Genomic DNA, 18,238 nt, shown 5'->3' on the forward strand with positions numbered 1-18,238 from the left:
TGCTTTTGTTTCCTGTTTTACTATTTTCCACGACTCCATAGACATTGCTTCAGGTATCATAGGTTACCTAGGGTTTGTTCTACAGTTTTTTTCTGGTTGTTCTTACTAAATGTTTTAATCCTTAAAATTAATAAAAGATGTACATAGAATTCCTATTTTTATTCCAGTTGATCATAATATCTGTTAAATATTTGAGTCATGTGTTGCTGCCAGCATCTTAGGTTTGTGATTTCTCGTGTGACTTTATATGATAACCAAGACTACTGTGAAGTTCCATCAAGCAGAGGTCAGTTTTATACCTGCATTGCCCTTGCCTGTGTCCTTTGCTGATATATTTTAAGTATAGATTAATACTTAGGAAGGAAGAATATGTTATTCAATATTAAAATGAATTCTATCTTTGCTGGAACTTTTGCTGAAAATTCTTAGACTACGGGTTTGTGTAGATAGGATTTTCAGGACTAGTTTTAAAGTGTCCTCCTCTTCCTGAGAGGAGCAGAGTAATGGCTCAGTTGATAACTTCGAGCAGATGGTTAATTTTTGAATAACATTGTTCTGTTCTTCTCAGGGTCCATTGTAAAAACAAGCACCTTAGCACGGAGCAGTAGCATGTGTCGCTCCAGGAGAAATGTTGTGCCGTCATCACCTCAGTCACAACGCACAGCACAAATGCAACACACTCCACATACACAAGCTACTTTGCACTCTGCAGATCCAGACATCCTGTCAGTGTCCAGTTGCCCTGCTGCTTACCGTACAGAGGAGGAGGAGGAGGCCATTTACTTCACTGCTGACAAGCAATGGTATGGGCATCAGTACACCAGCATGAAGACTTGGGCTAGAACTAGCTTTGAAATTCCATGAAATGTCTGTGCCCTTGCTGGCCAGACTTGGACACAGAGAAGGAATTACAAAGAGACTTTTCCATAGAGTTTTGAGAGTTATTGATAGACTGTTAATTCCCCTATGCCCTCCTTGGTATGCAAGATCCAAAGTATTTAGGGCTTGATATGTGAAAGCAAGAATAGTCGGGAGCCATTAAAGGTATACTGTGACCTTAGAGACTTGCCTGTTATAGGAGGCAGGTGGCTATTCTTGGCATGTTCTACAAGGGCTTTCCCAACATAAAAGCTGTTAACAACGATCTAACCTTGAGATTTTGAAGCGATGACTGACAATGAAGCCAGCAGAGGAGATTGTTCTGGGTACTTTATTGTTGTTTCAGGGCCATCTTAGGTCACTGGAGTTTCTGTGAAGTAAACCGCTTGAAGCCTTGATACAGAAGGGGAGGGGTGAACTACAGAACAATTACACAATTTTATAATTTTGTGATCCAACATATGAAACAGTAAAGGGTTAGATAAACAACAATAGGTCTTGGTTCTTTTGCTTTAGTGCAGAAGGAGTACATTAATTGTTCCCATATATATATTTCATAAAATTTAATTTATTTTGATCACAAGCTGGGGTGGTGCAATGAATTTATCATATTTATTAAAAGTAGAGCTGTTTCTCACTTTAAATCTTAGTTGGTTTAATTGTACTAGCTTTAGTTGTCAGTCATGAAATTTAATCAATATAATTTTGTATGAGTAAAAACAATAGCTCTCAAGTAAAATGCATAGTTTCTTTTGGTTAGATCCACAGTATGGTGCATGGGAAAGGACTGGCAGAAGCTGTCTTGCCTTCTCCTGACAGCCCTCTGACACTCCCCCAAGCCTCTCCTGAAGGTTAGAGGACCCAGTTGAATGGGCTGGCTGTGGAGTGGTGGGCTGAAGGAGAAGGGAGATCACTGAAAACTGGGTGGAGATGCAGAAGGTCTCTCTGCTTGATTTTGGGGTATACCCATTTCCCCTTCAGCCCCCCCACCTCAATCCATTCACCAAGGTCCCCTTACCTACATGAGAGGCTTTGTGGGTGGCTAGAGTGCTGCCACGGGGAGGGGAGTGCTAGGGAATTTGACTCCCACAATGCCCTTCTGTGCATTTTCTTCTGGATCCAACCTGCTGTCTTCAGGTGATTCGTGATTGTATGTTAGTGGGCAACAACTTAGAAGAGGCATTCCCTCCTTTATGTGAGGTAAAAGGAAATGCCTCTTTTTATTACTCTTGTCAACTGCAGTTTTTATTTGCAATGGTAACAAATAAAAATTTGTCACTGTTTGTATGTATCTGCTGCTTATTTAGGGCACCTTTTGGTAATAGTTTAAGTAGAAGTAGATGCAGATTCTTTGATTGAAAACTGGTGCTTTCCCAAGCTTTGGGCTCCTGCTGGGAGGAAGGACGGGATATAACTTAAATAATAAATAAATAAAAGCCTTAGCCTGTGGAAGCTTTAGTGAAGTGGTAATTTCATTATTGTAAGTGGGATACTTTTTTTTACCCTTAAATGGAACACTCTAATACCTTACAATTGTTTCCTCTTTGCTGTAGGGAAGTACAAGATACAGTTTCCGAATGTGACTCCTTAAATTCCTCTGGAAAGAAACAGTCTCCTCCGTCAAGCCTTGAAATATATCAACCTCTGTCACCTCAAAAAATATCACGGGAGGAACTCTCACTGGAAGAGTCGTCTACTGGAGACTCTTCTTCCCTAACAGCAGATATTTCGAGGGGTTCTCCTGACTGTGTTGGTATGACAGAAACAAAAAGTATGATCTTTAGTCCAGCAAGCAAGGTGTACAATGGCATTCTGGAGAAGTCCTGCAGCATGAACCAGCTCTCTAGCAGCGTTCCAGTCCCCAAGCCTCGACACACCTCATGTTCATCCGGCAGCAGTGGAAGCAAAACGGGCCATCATACTGCAGCTGTCCCTCGGATAAATAGCACCTCACAGGACCTCTGTCAAAACGGGGAACGAAACAAAAAGTCCTCCAAAATAAAAAGTCTTTTTAAGAAGAAGTCAAAGTGAACCTGCTGGAGGAAATGCTCAGTTGTGGCATTGTTAGACTTGTTGTTTGTTTTATTTTTTAAATTAAGAATGTAGTTATCTTGGTTTTCCGGGCTTGGATGCCATAGCAGGAAACCCTCTTTGGTCAACCCCTCTTCTGTTTTAAATGACTTTACAGTCAAGTTGTGCCAGCTGTTATTGAAAAATTTTAATTTCAAGACAGTTTACAGTTATATGTCTATTTATTTCTGCTTTTTTAGTTTATATATAAAACTCTTTTTAAAAAAAACACAACACTTTTAACACAAGCTTTAACGGACTAATAAGCCTGCATGGGCTTCCCAAAGTTTTTTCTTGTTTACCGAAGCATCTTCTTATCTTTCCACAGAAGCTATGGCATTTGCATACTGGACGAAAGTGACTTTTAATGAAGTAAAACTACTTAAATTGCACTACTGTTTCCCTGACTGGAAAGTATCTTCGCAAGTAAAACTGTTTAGACTTGTAAATGACAGAAAAGTTGGGTTGGTTCTTTGTTATTTTTTAGGTTGTTTTTACGTAGAAACTAGCATTTCTAACAATTGATTTCTGGAACTGGAACCTCGCTTCGTCAACAGAATGCTTCTTTAAATTCATTTATTAACCTAATGGATTGGGTCCTGTTGTAAAAATCATGATTATCCAGGGCTTTCACTGTGATTTTATTGCATTGCACAGGCTGAATGGTTTTTTTAAAAAAACTTGTTGCAAAAAGAAGAGGATTCCATACACAAGTGATAAAATTTAAAACTTGATTTTGAAGGACTTTCTAAGACATTCACAACCTTAAACCTGAGATAGGGACAACTGTGGGCACTTGTTTACATACTTTGACAGACAACGGATGTTTGATTTGTGAATATTTGTACTGTGGCAAAGATAATAAATTGGAAATACTATTGTGCTCAGACTTGTTCTGATTTAGCCATCCCCCTTTCCAGCCCAACCCCCCAAGTTCTTGTTGGTTAGTGTAATTGTATGTCATTACTAGCACATATTATTGTACTATAGCTGTTTTTATTTTATTTTATTGGAGTAACTATACATGTTACTAATATTCAATCCTATTGTTGGACATGCTTGATTTGTAAGCAAATTGACAGTCAAATCCCAAGCATGCTTACTTTTGTAGCAGGCCTCCCTGAATCCATTAGAAGTAGTGCCAAACCAAAGTTTGGTGCTACAAAAATAAGCCTTGTGCTTCATACACTCTCCTTCCATCTCCTTGTAAACTGTTGATTCAATTAATTCTTCTTTTAGCATAAACCATACTTGGCTGTTGGATCCACACCAGCAAACTACAGTTTCCCTTCTCTAGAGGTTCAATGGGTCTACCTTCCAAGTTATTGTTTAGAACTGCAGTCCTAGTCCTATTATAGTCCTTGGTACTAGTGTAAAATCCTAGCTCTTTGGTTTAACTAGCTTGGGATCACACATGGATGTGCCACTCTTGATGACTGGCAGCTGAATGTGTGAATAGACTTTATTTAAAAGCATTGTATTTGCAATTGCATGAAGTTATATGAAAGTTCTGTCTGAGGTGTTACAATGATGGTGGTCCATTCACACATACAAGGCATCATGTGATCTTGCAATCAAGTAATGAACATACAGGTGTGATCCACCCCTATGTGTGTGCCACATTTGCTTGATGTTATGCTGCTGGTTTCAATGTAATTTTAAGACACAGATGTTAAGGCATCTGAGTGAAGTGTAATCTTGTGTTAAAAGGAACATAGATTGTTACAGTGTAATGTCATTTTAGTATCTAAAGTTGAGGTGAAAGTTAAGAGTCAAGCTTTCAGATCAAAGCAGCCAGTCTTATGTTCAGTATATATCTTTGTGTTTTAAATTACCGTTCAGTAACAGAAGAAGCTTTCTTACTAAAACAGTGGCTGGTTGTTCAAAGCCACCACCATTTTTGTGTTGGTTGAAAAACAGTGCCTTGTAGTCAGTCTTCGTCTCAAATTCCTCTTTGCCTAGCAAACACAAATGACATTTGGAAGAAATGGGCCATATTTCTGTTCCAGAGAAAGTTCCAGTCCCAGTGGGTCATAGTCTCAATGGGCATTAGTAATTGGGAATCCATGTTTCCTGACATTCATTCATATAACTGCATAGCAGAATAATTGTTAGTCTAACTATCTTGCTGGTAGGTAAGCCTTTGTGAAGGACCTACAAATATTTAGCATTTGTATTTATTTTTCTGCCAGAACGCCATTATTCAGAACTTCTCGGTGGGAGGGGGCATTTACCATTTAGAATACCAGCCCTCTTCATTGCCTTGCCTTTGCTATTGTTACCCCATGAGGAGATTGATAGGTGGCAACCTGAAGAGTCCACCCTTTACCTTTAAATCTACTGCCAAATCAGGAGTCAATGCAGTTGCACTCTCTCAGTCCTTACCTACTACCTACATCTCCTTACTGTTATACAAACCTTCATGCTATAGTAGATAAGGAAGGAAGCCAATGACAGGACTATGTGTTTGTGCATATATGTGTCTGCAGTCAGCAATTGACTTGGCATCAGATCAAAAGCTAAAAGGAGAATCTCTAGGTTGCAACTTGACATGACTACCCACTAGAACCCTCCCCTGAATGATTCAATACATGCTCCTTATAATGGATCACCTGAGGCCTTGTTATAATGATGGGCCTTTTTATAGCTTTACATAAAAGGATGCATCCTTGGAGGTCACATTTCAATTTCACATATCTCTGTGACACACCTTTGCACCCATTAATCTTTTTCTGTGTCTGCCTGTCTACATGATTTCTCCTGCGTACATGTTAATGAACCAATAAAGTAGCACATTTAAAAAAATTGACCCACCTTGAGTGTGAGTCCCACAGTGAATGATATATTGCCTGCCTACCTATGCTGTAAATAATTTTTAATGGGCCTTACATCAGCTGTTATGTGTCATAAGGAACTCCTTTGGTTTCTTTATCCCATCAGATTGTGAAAGCTCCCATCTCTAGACCACTGTGAGGTGTGATCTCTTTGCTGGATCATTTATCTGTAGGTCTTTATAGTACCACATGTAGGATCCCTGCCACATACACCATAGATTGAAAGTACCTGCTTTCTTTTATCTCCTTTATATTCCAACTGCCATTATTTAGTTTCAGATGGGTAAGAACATAAGAAAAGTCCTGCTGGATCTAACCAAAGGCCCATCTAATCCAGCATCCTGTTCTCAGAGTGGCCAACCAGATTCCTATGGGAAGCCCACAGGCAGGATCTGAGTGCAACAGCACTCTCTCCACTTGTGATTCCCAGCAACTGGTTTTCAAAGAGATACTGCCTCTGACAGTAGAGGTAGAACATAGCCATTGTGGCTATTAGCCCATGATAATCATCAATTTGGATGGCTTTAAAAGAGGATTAGACAAATTCATGGAGAATAAAGCATTCACTGCATCTTGTGGGAATGAATTCCATAGTTTAACCATGCACTGTATCATATAGGCATGGAATGAACAGAGGAGATCAAGGTATGAAAATCAACAAATACAAGTTATTAATGCTAACTATAATATAAAATTCACTAACAAGCACAAAAACCACGTTACCAAATTCTTAGCACATTACCAAATTCTTCCAAGCCACACAGGAAGTGGATCAACCCAAATTGTGTTTGCATTTGCATTCACTATAGCGGCCCAATTTCCTTGCTTTTTAAAGTTTGATAGAAATATCTGTCGGATATAGGTACGTTCTTAAACCACAAGGAGTTTTTTTTGCCTGTTAGTTAGCATTAATAACTTATATTTGTTGATTTTCAAACTTTGATCTCCTCCTCTGTTCATTCCATGCTTTCATTCCAGGTGATTGACTTCAATGGGATTTACTCCCCTGCAATCACGCTTAGGATAGGTGAAATTGACCATGGGGGAGAGGGAGGGGAGGAGGGCAGGTTTGATCATTTGCATGCTTATTAAGTTCAGTTGGATTTTCTCCCCTGCAATCATGCTTAGGATAGGTGAAACTGACCACGGGGGAGGAGGAGAAGAGGGAGGGAAGGAGGGCTGGAGGAAAAAGGAAGAGAGGCGGAAGGAGAAGGAGAGGGGGAGGGGAAAGGCAAGTGTGATCATTTGTATACTTGCTGAATTCAGTGGGGTTTACTCAATCTTGCTTAGGGATAGGTGAAACCGACCACAGGAGGAGGAGGAAAGGGAGGGAAGGAGTGGTCAGTGGAGAAGAAGGGAGGAGGAGGAGGGGATAGGGGAAGGACATGAGGGGAGGGGAGGGGGAAAAAGGTAAAGTGTCCCCGCACTTATAGTGCAAGTCGTTTCCGACTCTTAAGGTGACATCTTGCGACATTTACTAGGCAGACCGTATATATGGGGTGGGATTGCCAGTTCCTTCCCCGGCCTTTCTTTAACCCCCAGCATATGCTGGGTACTCATTTTACTGACCATGGATGGATGGAAGGCTGAGTGGACCTCGACCCCTTTTACCAGAGATTCAACTTCCTCCTTCCATTGGAATTGAAGGCAGGACATAATTTGCATGCTTATTGAGTTCATTGGGATTTGTGTATGTGTGTGTACTGCCTTCAAGTCGATTCTGACTTATGGTGACCCTACAAATAGGGTTTTCATGGTAAGCGGTATTCAGAGGTGGTTTACCATTGCCTCCCTCTGAGGCTGAGAGGCAGTGACTGGCCCAAGGTCACCCAGGGAGCTTCATGGCTGTGGGGATTCAAACCTTGGTCTCCCAGGTCCAACACCTTAACCACTACGCCACACATTTACTCCCATGTAATCATGCTTAGGAAAGGTAAAACTGACAATGGGGGAGTAGGGGGGAGGGGAGAGAGGGAAGAAGGAAAATGGAGCAGTAGGAGTGAAGGAAGGTGGAGGAAAGGGGCAAGAGGGAAGGGATAGGAGGGAGGAAGAGAGGAGGGCAAGGTTGGTCATTTGCAATGCTTTTTTAGTTCAGTGGGATTTACTCCTGTATGATCATGCTTACGATAGATGAAACTGACCTGGGGAGGGGAAAGAAGGGGAGGTAGAGGTGAGGAGATTGTGTGGGTGGGCACTGGGCAGAGAGAAAGCCCCTTCCCAAAAGAAAAAATATTGTGAACAGTATCGTTTTTCAGAGATTCCCTCACCTTTTTATTCTACAGCAGGCACATGTCGACTGCCACCCAAATTTAAACCAAAACTGTGCTTGGCCACATCCACGCCAGACCTTTATTTCAATTTAAACAGTCATGGTGTCCCTCGAAGAATCCTGGGAAATGCAATTTGTGAAGGGTGCTGAGAGTTGCTAGGAGACGCCCTATTCCCCTCACAGAGCTACAATCCCCAGAAGAGGGTCTGACTGTTAAATCACTCTGACAATTGGAGCTCTGTCAGGGAAACAGGAGTCTCCTAACAACTCTCAGCACCCTTCATAAACTACACTTCCCACGCTTCTTTGGGGGAAGCCATGACTGTCTTACGTGAAATCAAAGTCTGGTGTGGGTGTGGCCCCCTAATTAGCCAAGCCAAACAGCTGTGAGTCTGGCTTTTAGAACACTGAGAGTTGGTTCTTACTGAGCATGCCCGTGCTTATCATTGACTCTAATGCTAATTTTTAAAAATTAATTAAAAACATTAAAAGCGTCTTCTAACATTTAAAATGAAGAAGATGAAGGTCAGAGTATGAGGCAAGGTCAGTAATAGGATTACAGGTACTCGTGAATATGGCTGATTTTTAATTTCAACAAATTATGAGACCACTGTCCAACAAGGGTCTGGATTTCCCCCCCTCATTTTACACTTTGAACTCTGGTTTCTCTCTGACTGTTTTGTGTATCAGCATGAAAACTTAGAGGGTTGTTAAGCAAGCGTTTCTGAGTTCAAGACTATAAGTTATGTAAGGTTTTGTTTTGAAATGAGCTTATGGGAAGCATCAGAATGGCATGGGAGGTATTTTCAATATATCATTGTGGAATGTGAAAAATCCATGCTGGCTATAGTATACGGCCACTCTCGTGGCTGTATAATAAAAGGTTTCTTTGCAGGTTGGTTATATAGCAATACTTAGTTTGTAAACTGCTTCAAAGTGCCACTGTTACTTTAGATATTATATTTACTTCAATAAACTTGTCTTAGTGCCCACCTGTATACTAAGCTATTAGTTAATTACTCTTTCTATCTCCACCGCAGTTAAATCACAGGCTTTTTAAAGGACCACTTGAAGTCCTCTTTCTGTTCAGCTACCAACTGCTAACACATTGGCTTCAGCTCTCCCAAAGGGCTGCTGCTGGAGCCTATGTCCTCTTGCAGATCACCTTTGCTTCTGCTTTTGGTGATTTCAGCTTCAATACAATGCATTTCTCTCTGTTAGGAATTAAATACCAGTTTGTTTCCTTTATACAGTGAACTATTTCCAATCTCAACAGTGTTTCTAGCAGAACAGCCTTCTTCCACTTAAATTTCTCCTCCTTAAGGTAGTTTCTCCACGAGCATCCACATAGTTAACCAGTTTACAGGTCATACTGGTAACTTGCAACCGTGTATTTAAAAAAAAACTTTTTTTTTTACATCACTGGGAATGCTTAGGATTGCCACATGTATCTTAGATATGGTGATGATTCTTAATGGAAGAACTGCACATTGTTACTCAAATTTTCAGTGCCCTTGACACAACTTATCATGCAGTGGTATGGGCACTGTTTATTTTAAGCATATCCTGTCTCTCTTTATAAACAAGCTCAAGGCAGCTTACAGAAAAAATTCTAACAAATGAAATATATCTATTACAAAAACCCAAAAACTATAATTGCAGAAACAGGTGGTGATGGAGAAACTACAACAGTAACCAGCAATGCAGGGGAAAAAAATAGCATGCAGAACTAGCGTTGCAACTTGAAGAAAATAAAGAGTTGGACACAATTGAACTATGGGTCACTTTATTTAAGCACAAACCACCTGTAGAGGGAAAACTATTAGTGGGGGAACTAACTTTCACATACAGGGCCAAGCCTGCAGCCAATAAGGCAACAGTCCCTGCCACTGGGAAAAGGAGTACAGCTGTACCACCTGCACCCTTTACCTGACCACTCCTGAAAAGTAAGGAGACCTTCCTGCATTGCCACCCCCGGGGCCCCCATAACTCCAAGTGGATGACACAGTTTAGCCTCAGAAGCAGTCTTTATCTTGCCCTCTGGGTCCCATCGCCCTCAGTAGCAAACCTTGTGGTCCACCCATCAATCTGAACTTACCTGTTCTCCTTTCAAGGATTCCCGTCCGACAAGAGGGAAAAGCCAAAGTGATCAAATTAACCTTTCAAACAAACCCAATCTATCTGCCCCGCCCCGCCAGTTACACAGTGTGGATTAGGGGAATGGTGCCAAAATTCCTAGCTGGACCTTAAAAGTGATGAACAAATGAACTATGCACTAAGAATTAGGGAGGGTGGGTAGGTGCCAAAAAGAGAGGGAGGGTGACACAGCCAGTTCTTAAACTCGCATTCCTGTGTCCCCTCTAAGTGCACGATATGTCAGTGCCAACTCTTTTCCACCCCCACAGCTGCAAACACATCCTGTGGCCTGATATATGAATTGGGCTATGAAACAGGACTTAGCCAGTCCCAAAAGTCTCCTGAAAAAGTGAGATTTTGATCAGGTGTCTGAAGGCATGCAGTGTCAGGACCAGATGCCCCTTCTTGGGAATGGCATATCACAGGGTTAGCATCATCACCAAGACGATCCTACTGCTGCTCGATCCCCCTCAAACTTCAGGCCACAAGGGTGCCTCAAGCAGAAACTCAAGTTGTTGAGCAGAGCATTTAAGGGGGTATATGTAGGGGAAGATGATTCCTCAAGGTCCAAAACCATTTAGAGCTTAATGGGTAATAATTAGCACTTTGAATCGAGCCTGGAAAGTTGTAGGTAATCAGTGAAGATCACAAGTGAAAAATGTGGCAGTGAGGCAGAGACTGGTCTCCAATGGTTCTGATCATTCCTAGCATGGAGCTCTCAGAAGAGGAATCTTGGGTAATTGCTTGTTGTCTTTCCATATGACCATCTCTATCAGGTTTCAGCAGGACTCTGAGATCACAGGAGAGCTTCTGATGACATGTCAGAAATGTGTTATAACCAATAATTGCTTTCCCTTTGGAGAAAACCTGTAGAAATTGGGTGACCTAGTTTTCATCAATACCCACCAGCCCACTTGTCCCCTGTGGTTCTCCCTAAAAGCTACTCTTGAGGGCTGGGAACTCCAGAACATACTGAGGAAATAGCATGGAGGAGTATAGTAAGTAAGGGAAATCAGTAAAAATTAGGTGCCCTGATTTGCCAAGCAGAAGCTCTTTTTGCTAAGGCTTTGGTGGGGAGCCTGCGGCCGGTTGTTTTGGAGTATGGCTCCCATATAAGGTTACCAGGTGTCTGGTTTTGGCCGGATACTCTGGTTTTTGGGGGTCTCCTCCGGGTTGCTGGATAACTCACCTTAATCTCCTGACTCTCAGCTTCAATTTTTTAAAAAAAGTTTCTAGGTGGTCTGGTTCCCGAGATATAAACCAAAACGTCAACTGCCCCCCCTGTTAAACATCTGTTACAGCAGCTCCTAGCTCTAACCCCACCCTTTCAAGATTGCAGCCAATAAGTGAAGCCAGGGTTGTGATTTGTTGACCCAGGCAGTGCCTAGACTTTATTGCAATGTCAGAAAATGGTGGTTTTGAGATTTTTAGTTTGTTTCAGTAAGTAAGAATATGGCTTAAAGTTTTTTTTCTCTTGTGTGCAAGAGTCAGAACCTGGGCTGTTGAAGAGGGCAGTGCTTTGAAAACCTTAGCAATATGAAAGTATTTAATCCAACACTTGCTTTTCTGGGAGTGAAGCAATGCTTAATCCCATGTACCTGGAGTAAACCCCATTGAATTCATTAGGACTTACTTTTGAGTAGACATGATTAGGATTTTGCTGTAAATTAATGGGACTTTTGAGTAAAAATAGCAAAGAATTGTGTTTGTGTTGTAAAACTTTCTCTCCCCCTCCAATCCTATTTTTAAAGCAATTAGGCAGGGTTTACCTTGGTATCAAAGTTTTTATTATTTAGGAAACTATAATATTGATTTTTTTAAATGTTCTGCAATGACCAACTGGTTTGACAGTAAACTATTATATGGGGTGTATTTTTACACCTGCAAGTGTGTGTGTGTGTGTGTGGAGTCTTTCCAAGAACCCTGTGAGGTAGGGCTGGTGATTGGAAAGGCAGCTCACAATAAGAAATAAATCCCTTTAAAAACCAATAACCATAAAACAAGTATAAACAGTTGCAAAACAGCTTAAATTGGCATGGTTCTGAATTTTGGGTTGGGTGAATGAAGTTTATTTATTTTTATTCATTTCTGTATTATTTTATTTATATCCTACCCTTCCTCCCAGTAGGAGCCCAGGGCGGCAAACAAAAGCACTAAAAACACTTTAAAAATCATAAAAACAGACTTTAAAATATATTAAAACAAAACATCTTTAAAAACATTTTTTTTATGGACAATGTTTAAAAACATTAAAAAGCAATTCCACCACAGATACAGACTGGGATAAGATCTCAACGTAAAAGGCTTGTTAAAAGAACAAGTTCCTTATCACTTGAGGCTGCAGTTTTTCCTGGTTGAGTAAGCCCCATTGAATACATTGGGACTTGCTTCTGAGTAAATTAACATAGGATTGCACTATAAATATCTTTACAGGTTGTGTAAATAATAAACACATTTGATAGTCATGCTTATATAAATATTTCTTCATACTGTGTCCCAATAAGTATCCGATTTCACACCATGGTTGTACAATACTTCCTTTACATTTTAAGTATGCCCTTCTTCCTTGGGGTGGTCATGGTTCTCCATTGTTTTCATCCTGAGGGGCAGATACGCTGAGAGATGGTGAGTAGCCCATGGTCACCCACCACACTTTATAGCTCATTTCCATTTTGAAAAATTAATTAAAACAATTTACATGCAGGCAAAATTTATTAAGTGGATCCACACAATACATTTAAAGCACATCCAACTTGCATTTAAAGCGCATGACTTCCCCTAAAGAATTCTGGGAAGTGTCATTTCCCCCTCACAGTTATAGTTCTCACCACTCTTAACAAACTACAGTTCCCATGATTCTGTGGTGGGATTCATGTGCTTCAAATGGGTGTTGAATGTGCTTTAAATGAATGGTGTGGATCTGCCCTAGGTATGATGTGCATTCAAGAGTGAATTGAAAAGACCAATTTTAAAAGATACTTTTTTAAACGGGAAGGGTTGTAGCTCATTGGTAGGGCATATGCTTTGCATGGAAAGGTCCAGAATTCAATTTTTGGAAAAGACTATTGCCTGGAATCCTGGAGAGCCAATGCTAGTCCATTTCATCAGTACTGAGCTATGTGGTACCAAATGGCCTGAGTCAGTATAAGGCAGATTCCTTTGTTCCTAAAAGTGGGAAGAGACTCAAGGGCCACAGTGACTCCAAAATTTATTTGTGCATTTTATTTACAACAGTTATATATTGCTTTATTGTAAAAAAACTCAAAGCGGTTTACAGAAAGAATTAAAACAATAAAATTATTGGCAAAAACAGTTAAAGACATGTATTTAAAAACATTCAAAATAATAAAACCAACGATGAATTAAAAACAGATTTAAAAATACAATAGCTTCTACATGCGTGGATAGGCTTGCCTAAACAAAAATGATTTTAGCAGGTGCTGAAAAGAGGTGTCTGCTGAATGTCAGTAGGCAAGGAGTTCCAAGGCGTAGGTGCTGCCACTTTGTTGTCGTTGTTATGTGCCTTCAAGTTGATTTCAACTTATGTCAACGCTATGAATCAGTGACCTCCAACAGCATCTGTCATGAAACACCCTGTTCAGTTCTTTTAAGTTCATGTCTGTGGCTTCCTTTATGGAATCAATCCATCTCTTGTTTGGTCTTCCTCTTTTTCTACTCCCTTCTGTTTTTCCCAGCATTATTGTCTTTTCTAATGAATCATGTCTTCTCGTTATGTGTCCAAAGTATGATATGTGTCCAAAGTCAGAGGAAGGCAATGATAAACCACCTCTGAATACCTCTTACCACAAAAACACTATGAACAGACTATCCAAAATGCTGTCACTTTACAGGACTGATTTCTTACAAGAGCAGAACAAGTACTATGTGGCACCCATAACATGGAAAGCACACCTTGAACTTGGCCTGGTAGCAAATCAGCAACCAATGCAGATTTCAGAGCAGAGGTATTATGTGCTGATAGGATCTCACTCTCGAGAGAGCCAGTGTGGTGTAGTGGTTAAGGTGTTGGACTACAACCTGGGAGACCAGGGTTCAAATCCCCACATAGCCATGAAGCTCACTGGGTGACCTTGGGCCAGTCACTGCCTCTCAGCCTCATGAAAACCCTATTCATAGGGTCTCCATAAGTCGGAATCAACTTGAAGGCAGTACATTTACATTTAGGATCTCACTTATGTCAGCAATCATGCCGCAGCATTCTGCATTAACTGACTGGCTGCCAGAATTTTTTTAGTTTTGGTTTTCGATTATGAATCCTGACTGGTTGTGGGATGCTAAGTTGTCTGCCTTACTCATAGGTATCTTGTGGCTGGTATGGTATTGCATTTAGGAAAGCATCACTGTCTTTTGTTTTTCATTTTCTGTTTGCATTTCATTTACCTTTAACCTCACTCCCTTACATCCATAGAAGCAACAGCAGTGGTTGCATGTGCTCAGCTCAACCCCCTAAAACCCATTGACGATGCACCTTGTTGGTTGCATGGCAGTTTGTTTCTTGCCCAGTAGTGGTAAAAGAGAATTCACATATTTGAAAGTATGGCTGCAATTGTTCCCAAGCTGCTGCCTGTGAAGGTAGACCAAACCATGTGTGTTTTCTCTCTGTCAATTATTACTCACTGGAATTGGGTTGGCTGTCAAAGTGAGTTTATAGCAGCCCACAGGGTAGACAGAAAGGGTAGAGAATCTTCTTACTCTTACTCATCTCTCAGACCTCTTTCTGAAGTGAAGGGTCAAATCTGTAAAGAAGTTTGGAGCAGCCACATTACAAGATAAGGGCAGGGCATTCCAGGCAGGGGGTTGCCAACCCTGCTTGGAGATGGATGTCTTTGCAGAGGATCCCTAGTCAAGGTTTACCAACAGCACAATCCAAACTATCTCCTCAGAAGTAAGTCCTGTTGAGTTCTATGGGGCTTAGTCCCTTAGTACGTGTGTTTAGAATTGCAGCCTTCAGGGGCATCCATCTTTACTCCCGAATGCTCCCATCTAACAATCTCCACAACACTAGGCTCCTTTCTTCCTACAGTGGCCTTCTGGTGACTGGCCTGGCTTTAAGGCACTGAAACTAGTCAGAGGCAGCATGCTTCTGAAAACCAGTTGCTGGAAGCCTCAGGAGGGGAGAGTGTTCTTGCACTCGGGTCCTGCTTGCGGGCTTCCCCCAGGCACCTGGTTGGCCACTGTGAGAACAGGATGCTGGACTAGATGGGCCACTGGCCTGATCCAGCAGGCTCTTCTTATGTTCTTATGTTCTTAACCCTTCTTGCTGAAAGCAAGTAGGCTAGATTAAATGCTCCCTACCCAGGATCCATATTTTAGCTAAATTTTCTATCTTAATTTCTAATCAGATTTTTTTTAATTGTATGCTCCAAGCAACTGTGATTGATGCTTAATGTATCATGCTTAATGACTTCACTCGAGCCCACCCCGTGACATCACTCAGGCCCACCCCATGACATCACTCAGGCCTGCCCCGTGACATCACTTGGGCCTGCCCCTGAAATCTCAGGTTTTAGGATGCTTCTGACCTGGCAACTCTACTCCCGTAATCCATAACAGTCGGCCATAGTACTGAGGGGAGCTGCTTTAAAACTTGGGGAAGCATCACTTGTCCTAGATGGACTGTGAGCTTGGTAGGGGCAGGTGCTGGGCTAGGGCAGCGGACAAGACAGTGAGAGTGAGAAGGCATGGGACTGAGAGTGGCGGGTCCCAGCTGAAGAACGGAGAGGGCATTGGGCAGTGGTGAGGAAGACAGGTCCAGGGGAACCAGGCTTGATTGTTGCCGTGATGGCCCAAAGCGGGCCCAGACTTAGCAAGGTGGCATGGGGTGGGCTTTTTGGTTGTGTCTGGCCGGTAGCAATCTGCAAGGCAGGTTGCTATCTCTCCCTGAGCCCCTCGCTGCCAGTAGCAGTTGAAACAGTAGAAACATTGTTAGAAATAATGACAATAGCAACGTTATTTTGGGGGGATTAAATGGGAAAAGCATAAGATAATTAAAAGTGAACTGACATAAAACGGAAGCAGAAGTGAGTCCAACCATATCTGAGGACCACAGTTTCTCAAACCCTGCACTAAGACAAAGTCACTATTGGACACAACCAAGTTTATGATACACAGCTCTGTCTCTCCTCTTTGGACTATAGTTATAATTCATCTCTCTCAGTGGTTGATTAGGACTGGGGTCTAGAAAAGGACAAGTTATGAAGTAAAAGTAGCAGGATGACTAACTCTGGAGGATATTAGTTCACCAGTCATTGGTGTGATGAGCATCAGTTTTATAACTTTGGGAGGGGGGTAACTTCATTATACATTTAAGGTAGTATCACCCACTTAAAACAGTCCTGGCTTCCCTCAAGGAATGCTGGAAACGGTGTTGTCTCAGAGTGGCTGAGCAGCCAATCTCTCTTCCTAGGGAACTCTGATTATTGTAGCTCTGTGAGAGGAATGGGTACATAACAGCTCCCACCCTTCACCAACAACAGTTCTCAGGATTCGTTGAGGGAAGCCAGAATTATACCACTTTTAAAGTGGTATGACACTGCTTTCACTGTATGGTGCTGATGGGGCCTGGGATTGGCTGCTTTCCTCTGTCAGTAAATTCTTTGGTATGCCTCTAAACCATAAGCCTGTAGTGACTGGCAATTATTTTCTACTGAGTGAGAAGATAATCACCCTTGTTTTCTGTTTCAGGCTTAGCAACTGCCATTAATGACTTTGTATGCAAAGCTCAGCACCGCAGACACAATTCAGTGCACTGGTTTTAGGGCAATATTCAACTAACATGTCCCGTCAGCACAAGACCTCTTGCTCAAAAGGACTTCCTCCTCTCTCCTTCCCCCTCCTACCCCCTGGGCTCTTCCGAAAAGTTGCAGGGAAACCCTAGGCGTGGTGGAGGAGAGGGAGTTAACATTCTGTTGTGCAAACAGAAATCTTTGCACTGATGGCATGTTCACATAGTGCAACACTGGACACAAGCCTTCATCTATCATGTTTAACTGGTTTGGACTACAGTTGACACTGACATTTCTTCTAAAGTGAAATTCAAAGTTGATTTAAGGATTACTTCTCAAGAATCCAAGAAATATCAAAAGAATCCCAAGTTTTCAATAAGACAGTGAAGTCCAATACACACTTACCTGAAAGCAGAGCCTACTGAACTCATTGATACTTACTTCTGAGTATACACACTAAGAATTGCACTTGAAATGGCTTAAGACCCCCCAAATGAGGCAGACACAAAATATGAGATGAAAAGGGCAACATTTTATTAAGCCAAATTAAATCAAATTGAACCAATTCTCCTAAGCAAATGAGCCAATTAAGCTGAACGATCTGTTAGGCCAATTATCAAATTAAGATCTGCGGAGGGAAACTTTAATATTTATTTAGATCAGTGTGGGCTCCTAAAATCTGAGTGCTATAAAGCTTAAACCCCAATCCTCAGATTTTTGGGCGAGGAACCTTGGCTCTAGGCCCAAGGGTAGTTTTATTACCTATTCCTAGGGCCATCCTGGCTGGCACATTAACTGTGCCTAGGGAATTCTGTTCAGGTGACCCTCAGCTCTAGCCTTGAGGCATTGAGCCTGTGATCTGGGCAGTCCTCATGGAGGGCTCCTGTTCCCACCATCTGGCCTTGAGGCTTTGATGGACAGGTCTGAGGAAACCCCCTTCACCTTCTAGAAGGTGCCTCAAGGTTCTCACCATTTTTTTCACTTACCCCATTTTTCCTAACTCTGCACTGACCCAGCCACGGAGGAGACCTAGCCCTTGCTTTTAGGTCACTTCTCCACCAACCACTGCCAAAGGTGGTACCTGATACCCTTCTGCAGATCCTCAAGGAAGATGTCATAGCCCTCATCAGAGAGATGTACTCCATCATCCCTATATAGGTGTGACAAGGAGTGTTTGATCTCTGGATGAGGGATGAATCCACCCCCATCAGCCAACAAAGTCTGCCTCAAGGAACTGTCCACTTTCCTCCTGGCTTCATCCATCTGCTTGGAGGCACCACATTTCTACACTGTGCTGAAGCATA

At 41.8% G+C, this 18,238-nt stretch overlaps 1 protein-coding gene across 1 annotated transcript in view; it reads left to right on the plus strand.

Moving 5' to 3' along the window:
* The window catches only part of STIM2 (stromal interaction molecule 2), a 96,083-nt gene extending 92,251 nt beyond the window's left edge, over positions 1-3,832 (plus strand). The window contains exons 11-12 of the mRNA XM_061584325.1: positions 569-803; positions 2,433-3,832. Of these exons, the coding sequence (XP_061440309.1) occupies positions 569-803; positions 2,433-2,910 (713 nt within the window). The 3' untranslated portion in view covers positions 2,911-3,832. The remainder of the gene's footprint in view (positions 1-568; positions 804-2,432) is intronic.
* The last annotated feature ends 14,406 nt before the right edge of the window (positions 3,833-18,238 follow it).

The sequence above is a fragment of the Rhineura floridana genome, chromosome 9 (assembly GCF_030035675.1).
Source record: "Rhineura floridana isolate rRhiFlo1 chromosome 9, rRhiFlo1.hap2, whole genome shotgun sequence".
Classification (NCBI taxonomy): domain Eukaryota; kingdom Metazoa; phylum Chordata; class Lepidosauria; order Squamata; family Rhineuridae; genus Rhineura; species Rhineura floridana.